This window comes from Trachypithecus francoisi, unplaced genomic scaffold (assembly GCF_009764315.1).
Source record: "Trachypithecus francoisi isolate TF-2019V2 unplaced genomic scaffold, Tfra_2.0 Lachesis_group5, whole genome shotgun sequence".
Taxonomy (NCBI): Eukaryota; Metazoa; Chordata; class Mammalia; order Primates; family Cercopithecidae; genus Trachypithecus; species Trachypithecus francoisi.
This window is the reverse complement of record NW_022681470.1, coordinates 85,761,965-85,778,727: the sequence shown is the minus strand read 5'-3', so window position 1 is coordinate 85,778,727 and position 16,763 is coordinate 85,761,965. Positions and strand designations below refer to the sequence as shown.

At 51.9% G+C, this 16,763-nt stretch overlaps 1 protein-coding gene across 1 annotated transcript in view; it reads right to left on the bottom strand.

Moving 5' to 3' along the window:
- Positions 1-1,718: 1,718 nt before the first annotated feature.
- WNT3A (Wnt family member 3A) overlaps positions 1,719-16,763 on the bottom strand; it is a 54,037-nt gene continuing 38,992 nt past the window's right edge. The window contains exons 3-4 of the mRNA XM_033196083.1: positions 11,999-12,264; positions 1,719-3,960 (exon numbers count right to left, since the gene is read on the bottom strand). Of these exons, the coding sequence (XP_033051974.1) occupies positions 3,481-3,960; positions 11,999-12,264 (746 nt within the window). The 3' untranslated portion in view covers positions 1,719-3,480. The remainder of the gene's footprint in view (positions 3,961-11,998; positions 12,265-16,763) is intronic.

The window sequence follows — 16,763 nt, the reverse complement described above, 5'->3', positions numbered from 1 at the left end:
ATGCTATCTTGCTCTGTGGGTGCTATGTTGCCCCACTATGCCAGCACTGTGAGGAGGCCCTGGGCATTGAGTGGGGTGGAAAGACCTGACCTGGGGTGGGGAGGAGCAGGGCCCTGGTGGAGGCCGGGCTGGATCTGTAGCTTCAGGGAGGTGGCTGGGGCACAGGACCAAGGGGTCCTGGGGAGTGGGTAGTGAGGGGCAGGTAGGGGGTTTGGGAAGGCCAGGCTTCTGGTGGACCACTCACAAAGGCGAGGAGCAAGGGGTGTAGCTTGAAAATGGTGCCCAGAGAGGGCAGCCAGGCCCAGTGTGGCCTAGAGAGGGTGTCCTGCTGGGCAGCCATGAGGGCACCTTGGAGCGAGGGTGTGGGGAGGGAGGTCAGCAGTCCCTCAGACCCCTCTGCCCAGCCTGAGCTACATGCCCTGAGCCTGTGCCCTCAGGGTCTGGGATGGCAGGTGCCTGGCAGGGTCACGGGACACTGTGCCTGGAGGGGTCATGCTCCTGCCTGGGGCTGGCCCGTCTCTGGCTCTTGGGGCCGGGAGATTGTGTTCCCATGGCCTCCATGCCTAGGATGCTGGTGCACCCGCCCCACTCCTGGGGCTGCCTTGACCCCCGCTTCCTACCACAGGGCACACCAGAGGATGGCCAGCCCTTCCTGTTCTCTGCAGGCCTAGCTCCCCGCCGGCGTGCACATGGCCTGAGTATGGTGGGTGTGTTGGGCCTGGCCTTCAGGCAAGTGCACTGGTTGCTCCACCTCCATGGCTTTTTCCCTTGGCATTCACTGCCCTGAAGGTCTGGCTGGGCATCCAGACAGGGCCCAGAGATGGGCACGGGGACCGGGCAGGCATGGGACGGCAGAGAGTGGAGCAGAGATCTTTGGTGAGGCTGGGATGGGGAAGGCATGGCCTTGAGACAGCCCTCGGGCCCCTGTTGCCTGTTTCCAAAGGCACACCCAGCACCTCTAGTGAGGCCACATGAGGGCTCCTGTCAGTAGGATGGCTTACCTGTTCCAGGGGCTCTCCCTGCCTTCCTTGGCTGGGGAAAGGAGATGGGGGGCTCCCACAGGCAGGGCACCCCTGTGCACAACCCTACGAGGTGAGGATCCCAGAAGAACTCCTTATGGCCAGCCCCATCTCAAGGTCCTGCTTGGATCCAGCTGATCCTACACTTAGAGGCCACCAGCCACCATGCCACTGTCCGCAAACCCAGAGAGTTGGGGGCATGTCCATAGCTGGTGCTAGGGTGTCCGCTGAGTGAGTATGGGCTCTGCGGGAGGGGAGGTGGTGGGCATCCTGCTGCTCTGACTTGTTGGGGGCTCAGCCAAGCCCCTTACCTTAGGGCTACCTACCTGGGGACTCCAGATGCCTGCCGCTGTCTCCCTATCAGAGGCTCTACCCCACTCCAGGCCTTGGTGCCAGTGGCCATTCCCTCAGCTTAGCTATCCTTATTCCTTCCACCTGGAATTCCAGCTCTGGAGGTCCCCTACCCATCATGGCCTTGGGGCATTCCCCTGCCCCTGGACCCAGGCCCTGAGATCCTGAGTAGGCATCTTTTCTACTCTCTCAACACCGTGCTGACCCACCACCAAAAATCCAGCCCAGACCACAGCCTTGATGGCTTGTTTCTGTTTTTTCACTTTTCCCATTGTTTGAAACTCACAAGCTAAGACTAAAATAATTTCTTTCATAGAAAGAAAAGGAAAAAAAAACACAACACATCTATTCGTCTAACTCCAGTGGACAGTGGATATAGCAGCATCAGATATAACATTAAAATCAAAAACGCAGAATTTGAGGCAGAGGATGGCGGTGTCCCCTCTTCTGGGCTCTTGGGGCGCCCCGCCTAGCCGCGTCTCCTCCTCGCACCTTGAGGGTGGGAGCCGGTTCACAGTGGCAGAGGCTGAGGGGCTGACCATGGGGCAACCAGGGATATGGGCCGGGTGGGTTCAGCGGCCTCCTATTCATTCCCGGGTCAGGCAGATGAGTTAGGAGGGGCCGGGCCATTGGCTCCAGGAAAGCGGACCTTTGCTCCAGTTCCGCCATGAGAGGCCAGGAAGGGGACCGGCCCATCTCAGGGCTGTGGGACCTTTGCGAGCAGCACAGTGGGGTGGGGGGGTGATACCCCCCAAGTCTCCCGAACAGCCCCCAAATGAGACCAGCGGCTCTGGGCAGCCTGGGAGGACTGGACCCCTCTTCCTACCTTTATCTTATAAGGGGCTGTGGACAGGCGGAGGAAAGGGAGGGACGGGACGAGAGGCTTCTATCTTTCCTGTGGCTGGATGGAGTGCAAGTGGGGAGACCCGACGGCAGGGAGGAGGGGCTGGGCAGCTGCAAAGAAGGGGGCGCAGCTGAGCAGCGCAGAGACAGGCGGGGCCTGGGGCGCAGCAGGCCGGCTCCCTCGGAGGAGGACCTGACGGTGTGGTAGCCCGGGCAGGGCGGACCTCTTTGGGAGGGCCTCAGTCACTTGCCTCCGCGAAGCCCCGGTCCTCTCCCAGGACCGAGCTTGGTCTTGGGGTTGGGGGCTGGGAGGCGCTTCAGGCTTTCCCCAGTGGGTTCCTGGTCAGGTGGGTGGTCAAACCCCAGGCAGAGGAAGGGGTGGCACAGGAGTCGGCGCGCCTGGAGCATTCCAAAACCAGGCGCTTGGAGAGGAGCCCTCGGATCCCAGGGGCACGGGTTGGGGACCCGACTCGCTTCATGGAACCTTCCCAACTAGACACAGGGGTGGATGGAACCTTACAGGGGATTGGGGAGGAGGGGGCTAGTGGGCTGAATTCCCTGCTCTGGATCCCGGATTCCTGGGCGGTTCCCAGGGAAGTCCCACCCGCGGAGAGAAGCCCCGCCCAATCGGAGCCTTGTCCCAGAGGAGCCCCACCCACAGGAAGGAGCCTATGCAGGCCACGCCCACCCAGAGCCACAGTCCGCATGGAAGGGGCCCTGCCCTGGTCAGGAGAAGCTCTGCCCCATCCAGGCAGAAGCCCCATCCACCATGAAACCCCACTGCTAAGGAGGAGCTCCGCCCCCAGGGAGGAGTCTACCCCAGAGCCCTGCCCCATCCTAGAACCCCGCCTCCTTCAGGAGGAGCCCCACCTGCAGGTAGAAGCCTACGTAGTGTCGCGTCCACCGAGAGCCACGCCCTCGCAGGAAAAGCTCTGTCCCACCCAGGAGAAGCTCCGCCCACCATGTAGCTCCCCCTCTGTCCGGCAGAACCCAGTCTCCAGGGAGAAGCCTACGCAGAGCCCCTCCCCATCCTGGAGCTCCGCCTCATTCAGGAGGCGCCCAGCCGCCAGAGAGGAGACACTGGCTCCAGCGAGGAGCCCTGCCTTCAGGTAGGAGTTCTGCCCCCAGGTAGGAGCCCCACCTCCAGGGAGGAGTCCCGCCCCCAGGGAGTAGTACTGCCCAGTTTAGGTGAGAGTCCTGCCCCACCCAGGGAAAAGCCCACCCCCAGGCAGGGCCCGCCCCGTCCAGGGGGAGCCGCGGCCGATGCCTACTTGCAGGTGTGCACGTCGTAGACGCGCGTGCACTCCTGGCAGCTGACGTAGCAGCACCAGTGGAACACGCAGCGGCACTTCTCCCGGCGCCGCTCCGCTCTCGCGTTGTGGCCGCGGCCGCAGCACAGCAGGTCGCAGCCGTCGATGCCGTGTGAGCTGACGTTGCAGGTCCGGTCGCGCGTGCCGAAGGAACCCGTCTCGGGGTTGGGCTCGCAGAAGTTGGGCGAGGCCTCGTAGTAGACCAGGTCACGCTCCGTGGGCACCTTGAAGTAGGTGTAGCGCGGCCGCAGGGTCTCCACCCATCCGCGGGACTCCCGGTGCTTCTCCACCACCATCTCCGAGGCGCTGTCGTACTTGTCCTTGAGGAAGTCACCGATGGCGCGGAAGTCGGGTTGCGACCACCAGCATGTCTTCACCTCGCAGCTGCCCGACAGCCCGTGGCACTTGCACTTGAGGTGCATGTGGCTGGCGATGGCCTGCGGGGCACGCGCAGGAGCCAGCGTCAGGGCGGCTCCCTGGTGCGTCTCCCGGAGGAAACAGCATTACATGTCGCCCGCAGCCCACCTGCTCCATAAAGTCCCCGGGCAGAGGGGGCAGACTCCCAGATAGGGCCCCAGGGCCACCCCCTTCCTATGGTGCAGATACTGGTGCCTGCTCCCTTGCCAGACCCAAGCCTTCCCAGGTCAGGGCTTGGGGGGCTCCCCTGTCCCCGTCTCCTAGCTGAGTACTTCTACACTGTCTAGGGTGGAGTGAAGGAAGGACAGGGTTGCAACGTGGGATGCCATACACGAAGAGCCACGGCAGTCAGAGTGCAAGGATGCAGGGGGATAGGCGTTCCTTCTGACCCTGAGGACCCAGGCACGCTGCCCAGAGGAGGTGTACACGGCCGGGTGGAAAGGCAGGAGTCCTGAGCATGAGTAATAAGAGTGGCCCAAGAAGCTGGTCACTGTATGGGTACTGCAGAGGAAGAGGAAGGCAATGTTGGGAGGTAAGGCTGTGAGGGGATGGGGCAGGACCTGGCTGAGGAGCAAATGGTTTCCCCTACGGGCAGTAGAGAACTCAGCTTCTTTTCCCTTCTTTCTTTGGGGAAGGGGTGGGGGTGAGCGTAAAGGGGCGTGTGAACATCAGAACAGTCTAGGTGGCACTGCACTGTGGCAGCCACTGGCCAGACAGGAGCCCGTGAGGCATGGCAGTGCAAATTCAGAAGTGCTATAAGTGCCAACTGCATGCTGGATTCCCAAGACTTAGTATAGGAAAAGGATAGGAAACAGCTCATTCATAATTTTAATACTGACTACATTATTGAAATGATAGCATGTTGGCTATCCTGAGTTAAATAAAATTTAGTATTAAAATTTGTTTCTGGCCGGGCATGGTGACTCATGCCTGTAATCCCAGCACTTTGGGAGGCGGAGGCGGGTGGATCACTTGAGGCGAAGCCAGGTGTCTACTAAAAATACAAAAACTAGCCAGGTGTGGTGGCAGGCGCCTGTGGTCCCAGCTGCTTGGGAGGCAGAGGCAGAATTGCTTTAGCCAGGAGGTGGAGGTAGCAGTGAGCAGAGACTGCACCACTGCACTCCAGCCTGGGCTACAGGACAGAGTCTGTCTCAAACTAAACCAAACCAAACCAAACCCAACCAAAACCAAAACCAAAAAAACTTGTTTTACCTGTTTACTCTTTAAATGTGGCTACTAGAAAATTTATAATGATCTTTGTGTCATTTGTGGGACAAATTATAATAATCTATGAGCCATTTGTGGCTCCCATTCTACTTCTATTGGACAGTTCTAATCTAAGGCTTCAACTGGGCTCTGGGTCCCAATCCTGCCTCCTCCTCATCCCCTTCTGGCTCTTTCTTGAACTCCTCCCTCTGATATTGACTGTTTTCTATGGGCATCTGCAGAGTAACATATGCCCCACCCTGCCCAGTCTAGTTTATCTAATACCCATTTTATTTCCTCTTTTGTTTTAGTTTTATGTTGGATCAAAGTTACATAGGTCCATACTTTAGAGAGTCCAACAGTTTCCAAGATCTGTTTAGATAAACAGGAATTCTGGTCCTACATGCAGCCCCTTGCAATGTTTACAACTCTAATAACACACTTATCTAGACACCTCTTGATTTTTCAGCATTAGGCATTATTTATTGGCCTCTCGCCATGGTGGATGGCAGTTAGTTTTCTCTCCTTACTCCACCATACTGATGTACACTTCCCAACCACCAACCACTCTTGCCCTAAAAACTAGCTTAATTTCACATCAGTATTCACTGCTGGTGGTATTGGGACAACTTTAAATGTCATACATTATGATGACTTCTTTTCCTCAATGACTTTTTGTAGTTGGTATTATCAATGTACCTGTAACTGATTCAGCCTCAAATTCTCCCTTACTTATCTAAATATTCTCTTCAAAATGTCCAAACACATCAGCTATTCTATCAATTTCATCTTCTTGCAGATATTTTTTTTCCCAGAAAAGATCTTGTAAATTTTTTGGAATGTCCATGTCTAAAAACAATCTTTTCTACTATCCCATTTAATTGATAGTTTTTCTGGGAAGTGAATTCTTCACTTAAAATTCATTTTTACATCTTGGAATTCAAAATTATTATTACTCTGTTTTCTTCTAGCTTTCATTATTGCTCCGGAAAAGTCTGGTACTATTTTGATTCCTGATCCTAAAGCCCAAACATTTCCTTGGCAGCTTGGAGGGCTGTTCTATGTGGTAGGCTCTGAACTTCACAACAGTGTGTCTTGAAGTAGATCTTTTTCTTCTGTTGTTCTAGTCACTTCGTGGGCCTGTTTGGTCTGAAACCTGTGCTCCACAGTTCTGAGGAAGCTTCCTGCCTTGTTTCTTTGCTGACTGCCTCCTCTTTTTGTTTGTCATTGTCTTTCTTGGACAGATCCTCCAAATCTTCTCCTTGCTCTTATTTTTAATCTCTGTCTTTTTTTTTTTTTTTTTTCTGTCTTGTGGGAGGGTGTCTCAACTATCTTCCAATTTGAAGATTTTGCTTCTGTTATCATATTTTTAATTTCTAAGGGCTCTTTTGTAACCTGAATGTTTAAAATTACCATCCTGTTCCAATTTCATGGATATAGTGTTTTATCTCTTTGGGGATATTAATGATCATCCTTTGAAGTTTCATCTCTCTTTACAATGTCTCTTTCCCATAGATTTTGTTTGAGTTTGTTTGTTTTGGACTCTGCCATTGTTGTTGTTAGAGGCCTTCCTTAGAGGTCTGATGATCCTTGGCTGTCTGTTCATATTTAAACATGGGACGCTAAAAATCTTATTGGAAGTTCCTGTACATGGGAGAGACTTGTCAGCCTTGGTCCTCTCTATAGAGTGATCTAGCTGCATTGCTTTATTGGGACCTTTCACAAGTTACTGTCTTGAAGTCTCTTTTGAGTTGGTCAGAGTCCCCAGAGCAGAATCTTCCATCCTCTTGCCTGGAGGATAACTAAGGATCACAGCTAGCATTAGGAAATCAGGAGGAGAGAGAAAGGCATGAACTTCCATATGTAGAGAGAAAATTTTCACTTTGGAAGCTTTACTCTGAGATGTGCTTGGCGTCCCTCAGATCAGAGACCTCTGCTTTGCAGAAAACAAACCTCCAGGCTTCAGCCACAGGGAAAGGAGAGGCTGCTGCTTGGCTACAAAGAGTTGGGTAGTGGAGTGAGTGTGCTATAAAATACTCTGAAAATCATCTTTCAACCAGTCTTCCTGTTTTCAGTCCCATATTTATCTCAACTTATCAAGATATCAGATACTGGGAATTCCTAGACTGGTTCTCAAATTTCTCCTCTACTGGCTTAAGACTCAGTTTTCTTGGGTCTGCTTGAGTATTCATCTGTCTGCTTTTAGCTTTCAAAGTTTTCTTAGCATTGTTTCCTCTTTATTTTCTGTATTCTCATGAGTATCCATCTCTATCTATTCATCCATCTATCTAATCTATTTATCCATATATCCTATCTATATTAGCATGTATATCTATGTATAATCTCTATGCACTATTTATATCCATTTATATCTATCATCTATATCTACTATTACCTGTCTCTACTTATATCTATTTATATTTTATTTATATTTATCTCTACATATCTGTTTATTTTTAAATTAATTTATTGTTATTTTAGTGGGTTCCAGGAGAGTGCAGATGGAAGTGTTCAGCTTCTCATCTTTAACTGGAAGTCTTTATTTGTTCTGCAATTTATATGTAATTCTTTTCCAAATCTATTATATTCTTTTTTTTTTTTTTTGAGACGGAGTTTTGCTCTTGTTGCCCAGGCTGGAGTGTAATGGTGCACTCTCGGCTCACCGCAACCTCTGCCTCCTGGATTCAAGTGATTCTCTTGGCTCAGCCTCCCAAGTAGCTGGGATTACAGGCATGCACTACCACACCCAGCTAATTTTGTATTTTTAGTAGAGGTGGGGATTCTCCATGTTGGTCAGGCTGGTCTCAAACTCCTGACCTCAGGTGATCCACCTGCCTCGGCCTCCCAAAGTGCTGGGATCACAGGTGTGAGGCACCATGCCCGGCCTATTATATTCTTTTTATAGTTTCTAGTTTCCTGCTGCAATGTTCACACTTGTGTTTTAGCCTTGGGAACCTAAGTAAGCGTTTTCCCCCTCAAAGTCTGTGTCTAATAATTCCAGTATCTGAATTTCCTGTGTACTTGTTTCTGTGTGTTTTTTTTTTCTGATTAAACTCATTGTGTCATCAGATCATGTGATAGATTATCTTTGATTGTGTGCTGGACATTGTGTTTTCTTTTTTTTTTTGAGGCAGAGTCTTGCTCTGTCACCCAGGCTGGAGTGCAGTGGCGTGATCTTGGCTCACTGCAAGCTCTGCCTCCTGGGTTCACGCCATTCTCCTGCCTCAGCCTCCCGAGTAGCTGGGACTACAGGCGCCCGCCACCATGCCCGGCTAATTTTTTTTTTTTTTTTTTTTTGTATTTTTAGTAGAGATGGGTTTCACCATGTTAGCCAGGATGGTCTTGATCTCCTGACCTCATGATCCGCTCGCCTCGGCCTCTCAAAGTGCTGGGATTACAGGCATGAGCCACTGGGCCCAGCCGACATTGTGTTTTCTAAAAAATTATGATAGAAACATTTATAGGCTTAGAGGAGGGATATCGTCCTTCTCCAAAGAGGATTTTATCTGCTTTTTCCAGTGTATGGGAGTATCAGCAATTTGGGATTACCTTAATCCAAGTTCAGGTTTTGAGAGATTTCTAGTCTGCCCATGTGCACAGGGCAAGACTACTTCTGGCTTGGCTTTGCTCTTCAGGGTCACAGCCTACACTGAGGAAGGATTTACCAGAGATCCCACCCTTGGTGGGCCCCTTAGCTCTGTGAGTCTGCTGGAAATGCAGTGCAACCTCTGTAGTCTCTTCCAGGTCAGCAAATGGACCCTAGACAAAAGCTACCCCAGGTACCAGGCTTGGGATTTTCTCTTGGATCAGGGGCTGTTAATTCCTCACTAAATGGTCAGTTATTTGACACTTAGCTATCATTTTATGGAAGTATAATAGACATACAAAAAAGTATATGTGTCATAAGTGCAAAATATACAAAATTTTATGAATTACCTGCCCCAGAACACCGTGTCTCAGAAACCCCCATCCTCCTCTCTCTCTTTCCAGGACATAGATTCTCACAGCATTTTCTTGATGACTCATAACATTGAGCACCTTTTGTGTAGGTACAGGAATTTCTATATTTTCTTTCATACATGGCTTTTAATTTTTTGGCCAATTTTCCCATTGGTTTGTCTATCTTTTTCTTCTTAGTCTGCAGAGTTCTTTTCCTACTGTAGCTTCTCTACATTTGCTGCATATGTGAGTGTGGATGTATGTATGTGAATGTGTCCTCCTCTATGGGTTGCCTTTTCAATCCCATAGTGGTGTGCTTTTATGGATGAAATTTCTTAATTTGAATATAGTCTATGTTATTCCACTTCTCTTTCAATGTGAGTGTTTTTTGAACTGTTTAAGACACCTTTGCCTACTCTTAAGGTCACAAAGATATTATATATTTTCTTGTAAAAGTTTCATTGTTTTACCTTTCCCACTGGGATTTATAATTGATTTTTACAGATGATGCGAGGTAGCAAGCCAGGGTATTTTTTTTCCGTGTTGCTATCTGTCTTAGTCAATGCTGTATTGCTACAACATAACACCTGAGACTGAGTAATTCATAAATGTATTCTTTCATGGTTTGGGAGGCTGGGAAATCTAAGATCAAGGTGCTGGCAGGTTACGGCTTGGTTTATCTACTTCCAAGAGGGCACCCTGAATGAATGCCACGTCCTCCAGAAGGGAGGAACATCATGTCCTCATATGGCATGAGGGTGAGAGAGAGAGAGAGAGAGAGAGAGAGAGAGAGAGAGAGAGACATCCTCTTCTGCAAGCCCTTTTACAGCAGCATTGGTCCCTACATGAGGGCAAGGCCCTCATGACCTAAACACCTCTTATTAGGTGCCCCCTCTCCAGACTATTGCACTGGGGATCACGCTTACAATATATGAATTTTGGGAGACACATCCAGACCATAACACCACCCAGTTGACTGAGCACCATTTATTGAAAAGCCCATTCCTCCCATGGCACTGCACTGCCTCATCTATCATGAATCGGGTAATTATGGGGACTCCACAATTTTAACAGGGTGCTTTTTATAGTTCATCCTGCATCTGAAGTTGTCTTCTGTAGGAAGATTAGTCTGAGTTATCTAGTTCTTCACTGTTAAAAGGTGAATATCCCCTGTTCACTCTTCACTCCTGTGTGATCCCCTGATTCTACAGCCAAGGCCAGCTGCCATCTTCATGTTGCTAAATCCTGTGGATGCCACTTGGTCCTTACACCCATCACTGCCCATCAGCCATATTTCCTCCCTTGGTAATCCATTGATCTTCTGACCAAGTCCTTTCTAACAAGCTGCTGTGGTCTGAATGTTTGTGTTCCTCAAAAATTCATGGGTTAAAATCTTTACCCTTGGCTGGGCATGGTGGCTCACACCTGTAATCACAGCACTTTGGGAGGCCGAGGTGGGTGGATCACTTGAGGTCAAAAACTCAAGACCAGCCTGGCCAACCTGGTAAACCCCATCTCCACTAAAAATACAAAAATTAGCCGGGTGTGGTGGCATGCGCCTACAGTCCCAGCTACTCAGAAGGCTGAGGCAGGAGAATCGCTTGAACCCGGGACATGGAGGCTGCAGTGAACTGAGATGATGCCACTATTCCAGCGAGACTCTGTGTCCCCACCCCCCAAAAAAGAAATCTTTACCCTCAAGGTGACAGCATTAAGAGGTAGGGCCTTTAGAAGGTGATCAAGTCAAGTCATGAGGGTGGAACATCGTGAATGGGATTCGTGCCTGATATGGTTTGGATCTGTGTCCCCTCCAAATTTCATGTTGAAGTGTAATCCCCAGTGTTGGGCGTGGGACCTGGCAGGAGGTGTTTGGGTTACGGGGGCAGATCCATCATGAATGGCTTGGTGCTGTCCTCATGATAGTGAGTGAGTTCACACAAGATTTGTGTGTGGCGACCTCGCCCCCACTCTGTCTTCCTTGTTTCTGCTCTGGCCCATGTGACGTGCCTGCTACCACTCCACCTTCTGCCATGTGTAAAATCTCCCTGAGGCCTCCCAAGAAGCTGAGCAAATGCTGTTACTAAGCTTGTGCAGCCTGCAGATCTGTGAGCCAATTAAACCTCTCTTCTTTATAAATTGCCCAGTCTCGGGTAGCAACGCAAGAATGGCCTAAAACAGTGCCCTTATAAAAGTAACCCCAGAGAGATCCACACCCTGAGTGAGGACACAGAAGGCATCATCCATGAGGAGCAGGCCCTCACTGGACAAGGAATCTGCTAGTACCATGACTTTGAACTTCCCAGTCTTCAGAACTGTGAGTACTAAACTTCCATTGTTTATAAATTATCCAGTCTAAGGTATTTTGTTGCAGCAGCACAGACAGACTAAGACACAGGCTCACGAAGCTTTACATGGCTTGGTCTGGGTTGGCCTCTCCACATCAAGATGTTCTTTTTTCCATTACACTCTGTACTCTGCCCAGACCAAGTCGCTTGTCGTCTTTCACCTCCAGGCTGCCTGGGAGGCTCTCCCAGCCTCCCTCCCCCTAAATTACTGCCAACTGTCCTTAACATCGGGTCACCTTGTGTGCATTTCCTCATTGCAGAATTCCTCCCCATCTCTGTGGCTGCCTGGCTGTCTCCAACCCTGGGCTCTGCAGGGGCTCCTGTTGACCAGGCCTTTGCCTCTTCCCTCCTTCTTGGCTACCCTAGTCCACAGGTGGGCTCGCCATCCCCAGGAGCGCACTGGATGCTGTGGTGCAGTTGGATGGTGCTAAGCTTTGCACACCCCAGGCAGGAGTCGAGAAGACCCTCAGCCTGGCCACCATCCTGCCATATGCCCCAAGGAACCAGGGCACACACCCTGTTGAAGAGGCTCCTTTTTCCCAAGCACCCTTGCGGGCAGTGAACCTACCTGGCGCCCAGCCTCATTGTTGTGGCGGTTCATGGCTGAGCGGGCATCTGGCCGGTTCTCCCGGGCGTCGGCGAACTCCCGAGACACCATCCCACCAAACTCGATGTCCTCGCTACAGCCACCCCACTTCCAGCCCTTGCCTGGTGAGCCCTGGTTGCGGCTGCTGCAGCCACAGATGGCGGCCGTGCCCTCTGCACATGAGCGTGTCACTGCAAAGGCCACACCAGCTGAGGCAATGGCGTGGACAAAGGCTGACTCCCTCGTAGCTGTAGAGAGAGGAGAGATGCAGGGTTAACAGGGCTCAGCTCAAAGGACTGCCTTGGGCAGGGCAGGGGTCTTAGCCCATTTGCATTGCTGTAAAGGAACTCCTGAGGTTGGGTGGTGTATAAGGCAAAGAGGCTTACTTGGTTCACGGATCTACAGGCTACACAGAAGCATGGCTCCAGCAACTGCCTCTGGCAAGGGCCTCAGGCTGTTTCTACTTGTGGCAGAAGGGAAAGCGGGGGGTAAAGGGGAACCAGTGTGTGCAAGAAATTACATGGTGACAGAAGCCAGAGAGAGGGGAGGTTGGTACCAGGCTCTTTTTAACAATCAACTTTGGCTAGGTACAGTGGCTCATGCCTGTAATCCCAGCACTTTGAGAGGGTACGGTAGAAGGACTGCTTGAGACCAGGACAGCCTTTTCAACATAGCAAGACCCCATCTCTACAAAAACTAAAAATATTAACTGGGTGTGGCCCCAGCTACTTGGGAGGCTGAGGCGGGAGGATCACTTGAGCCCAGGAAGCTGAGGCTGCAGTGAGCCATGATAGCACCACTGCATTCCAGCCCTGTCTCAAAAAACAAACAGCTGGGCAAGGTGGCTTATACCTGTAATCCCAGCCCTTTGGGAGGCGGAGGTGGGAGGATTGCTTGAGCCCAGGAGTTTGAGACCAGCCTTGGCAATGTAGCGAGACCCCATCTCTACAAGAATATTTAAAAATTAGCAAGGTGCAGTGGTGTGCGCTTGTAGTCCCAGCTATTCAGGAAGTGGAGGTGGGAGGATTGCTAGAGCCCAGGAGTTTGAGGCTGCTATGATCACACTTCAGCCTGGGTGATACAGCAAGACCCTGTCTTTAAAAAAAAGGCACAAGGAAGGCCAGCATGCACCTGGAAAGATCGTCGACATCACCCATCCTGGGGATGTGCAAATCAAAAAACCCAGTGAGGGGTCGCCTCACACCTACGGGGACAGCTGCAATCAAAGGGTCAAAGAGTAGCAAGTGTTGGCAAGGATGTGAAGAAATCAGACCCTGACCCTTATTCACAGCTGGATGGAGGGGAAAGGTGCAATCCTCTTGGGAGGCACTTTGGCAGTGTCTTCAAGGTTAAACGTACACTAGCCGTTAGGCTTGCCCCAGAGGAAACCTGTGTCTGTGCACAGACTTGTAAGCAAATGTTCACACAAGCCATAAACTGGAAGTACCCCAGTGTCCATCAACAGGGATGGTTAAAAAACAGTGGCAAGTCCATAACAGCATTTAATTTAGGAATAACAAGAAAAATAGCATGAAGGATCTCAAAATAATCATACAACTGAACGAAGACGGGTAAAACCAGACAAGAGCCACTTACTTCTGCTGCCCAGACAGCCTGGGGTGCAGACCCCAGAGTGTGGCTCCACCCCGCACACCTCCCACCTCTGCTGTGCCTCTTGCCATTTCCTTCCTCCACCGCAAGCACCGGCACTTGCATGGCTGAGCGGTAGGGCCACCTCTTCTGGAATCTTCTCAAGACCAGTGGCCTCCAGTGCCTGCCTCCCCAGGGCCAGCCCCAGTGACCCAAATGCCCCTGCCTACAGCTTGGAAGGCTGCAGGGTGTCTGCCACTGCTGACATTGGAGCTGCCTGGGTCCTTGTACACAGCTTCCTTCTTCCCCAAGTGGGGAAATAGAGGCTGAGTTGGGGAAGTGGCATTGCTTGTGCAGAAGGGTGGTTGGGGAGGGCTGGAATTTAGGAGAAAGCTCTGGAGGCTAGGATCAGAGGGATGGGAATGAGGGGTGGTGTGGGCTTTGCAAAGGCCAGACCCGCAGCCAGGCTTCCCCAGACAGGTTGAAAGAATGAGCTGTGTCTTGGGGGTGGGTGTATGCAGACACGTCTGCAAGGGCACGAGGAGAGGAGTGGGCCTGGCCAGGCCCTGCTTTCATTGATAAAAGACACTCAGGGCTGGGGGCCTATAATCCCAGCTACTCAGGAGGCTGAGGCAGGAAGATCACTTGAGTTCAGGAGTTCAAGGCTGCAGTGAGGTATGATTACACCACTGCACTCCAGCGTGGGCAACAGAGTGAGAACCTGTCTCAAAAAAAAAAATAAAAAAAGACAGGCACTCACTTTGGACCCACCCTCCGACACAGGTGAGGAACAGAGTGCCTGCTGTTTGCCAAGCATTGCAGTCTGAGCTGGGGAGCCAACAGGGAGCCAACCAGGAAAGAGCCCGACCTGCTACTGGGCAGGGATCTTACAGACCTAGCAAGAAGACACCTGGGCTTTGGAGCCCCTGAGCCTTGGGCTGGCCTCGGGGGGCTGGGTGTGTCCTGGGGCAGGTTCCTCCGTGTCTCTGCTTCTGTTGTGGGAGGGTCCTGAGCCCCCACCTTTCCTTGGCTCTGACCTTCTCTCTCCCCTCGAGGCCCTGGGAGAGCAGGAGGGAGAAGGGAGCTCTGATGGGCCCTCTCGATGGGGACAGAAGGAGGCCTGAGGTTCTCCTGGAGCCAGGGTCCTCCCATGGATCAAGGAGGGGGATACAGGGCTGTGTCCCACTGTGTCCCCCTGCTCCTCCTTGGCAAAGGCCCGCAATGGTCCCCTCAGGGTCACAACAGAATCATCATAGGGGGCTGTGACCTCCTCTGCCACCTGGATATCCAGAGAGCTTTCATCCTCAGGTGGATAGGGCTGATGTAGTCTGGATATTTGTCCCCGCCCAGATCTCACGTTGAAGTGTCATCTCCAGGGCTGGGGTGGGGCCTGGTAGAGGTGACTGGGTCATAGGGGGTGGGTCCCATGGCTTAGTGCTATCGTCGAGATTATAAGTGAGTTCTTGCAAGATCTTGTTGTTTAAAAGTGTGTGGCACCTCCTCCCCCACACTCTCTCCCGCTCCTGCTCTCACCATGTGACACGCCTGCTCCCCCTTTGCCTTCCGCCATGATTGAAAGCTTCCTAGGCTCCCTAGAAGCAGAAGCAAGAGCCACACTTCCTGTGCAGCCTGCAGTGCCGTGAGCCAATTAAACATCTTTTCTTATAAATGGACAGACTCAAGTGTTTCTTTATAGCATTGCAAGAATGGTGTAACTCAGGAACACAGGCATGTGATTGCAGGCTGCCTAGGAGAGGACTGAGAGAGCAGTCCCTGGGGCTTGTGATGTCCTTGAGCCCAGGCCGGCAGGGACAGAAAGGCATGAGTGAGTGTGCACACACTCAGATGCTCCCACACAGCCCAACACACATCCACACACAGCCAGCACAGAAGAACACACGTTTGCTCCCATACCAAGAACATACAAAGTGGAAGGTATTCGAGGCTGTGGCTTTGCACTGGCATCCCCTGTCCCCCTGGCTGCTGGCAAAGCCCCCTGAGCCCCTTGGGCCTGCTTTGGTTGACTCTTCTGTGGATTGGCCAACAGCTCCCTGATGGCGGGTCCCAGCAGCCCCATCCCCTCCCTAGGGCCCTGTCCAAGTCAGGCCTGGACACCCACTGCATCCAGCCACAAACCTAGAAGAAAACTCTCCATTTCTTCTGTATCCACTTCCCACCACCAGCTCAGGAAGGGCGCTGCTTGCTGGTCAGAGACTGTCCAGTCCTGAAACAGCCCCAGTCGCCCAGACTACTCTGGCCTTCCCAGGTGGGCCTCTCAGCCAATTTGCCCCTCCTGGTTCTTATCTGTGGGTCCATCTCCCACCTTGCCATGAAGAGGCCCTTAGGAGGCCCCAGCCTCCAGCTTCCTCCTTCCACCACATGCATACACAGCCACATGCACACATACACAGACCCATGCATACCACACATGCATGCACACCCCACCTGATGCACATGCACGCACACATGCAAACACACACATATAGGCATGCACACCACACACACGCACACATCATACGTGCACACACATGCACACCCCACCACACACCTAAGCACACATACACACCCCACTACATGCATGAACACATATACACATGCATGCAAGCACAGCATACACATGCACTCACATACATGCACATCCCACACACACATGCACACCATGCAGGCATACCACACATACCATACACATGCACACACATGCATGCACACCCCCCACATATACACACCCCACCCCACACACATGCACACACACATACACACCACACAACACATACACATACACATACACATACATGAATACTATACACATGCACATACATGCACACACACCCCACATGCATGCCCCATGCACATGCACACACACACATGCGCACACATATACATATGCATGCATGCACACCATACACACCACACACATGCACACCTCCCACGGATGCACATATGCGTCCACAACCCACCACACGCAAACACATGCATGCACACAGATGTACACCTCTCCCTCGCAACACACTCTCTGCAGGCTGAGGTCTTCGCCCAATGCCAATCTGGCCATGCCAGGCCCCCTCTGGATCTATCTTCTCTCCTGACCTCAATGGCGATCCCTGGCCTCAGGCCGCACTCAGCCCTTTGTCCTCCCCTTGGGCTCTTTCCAGTTCCT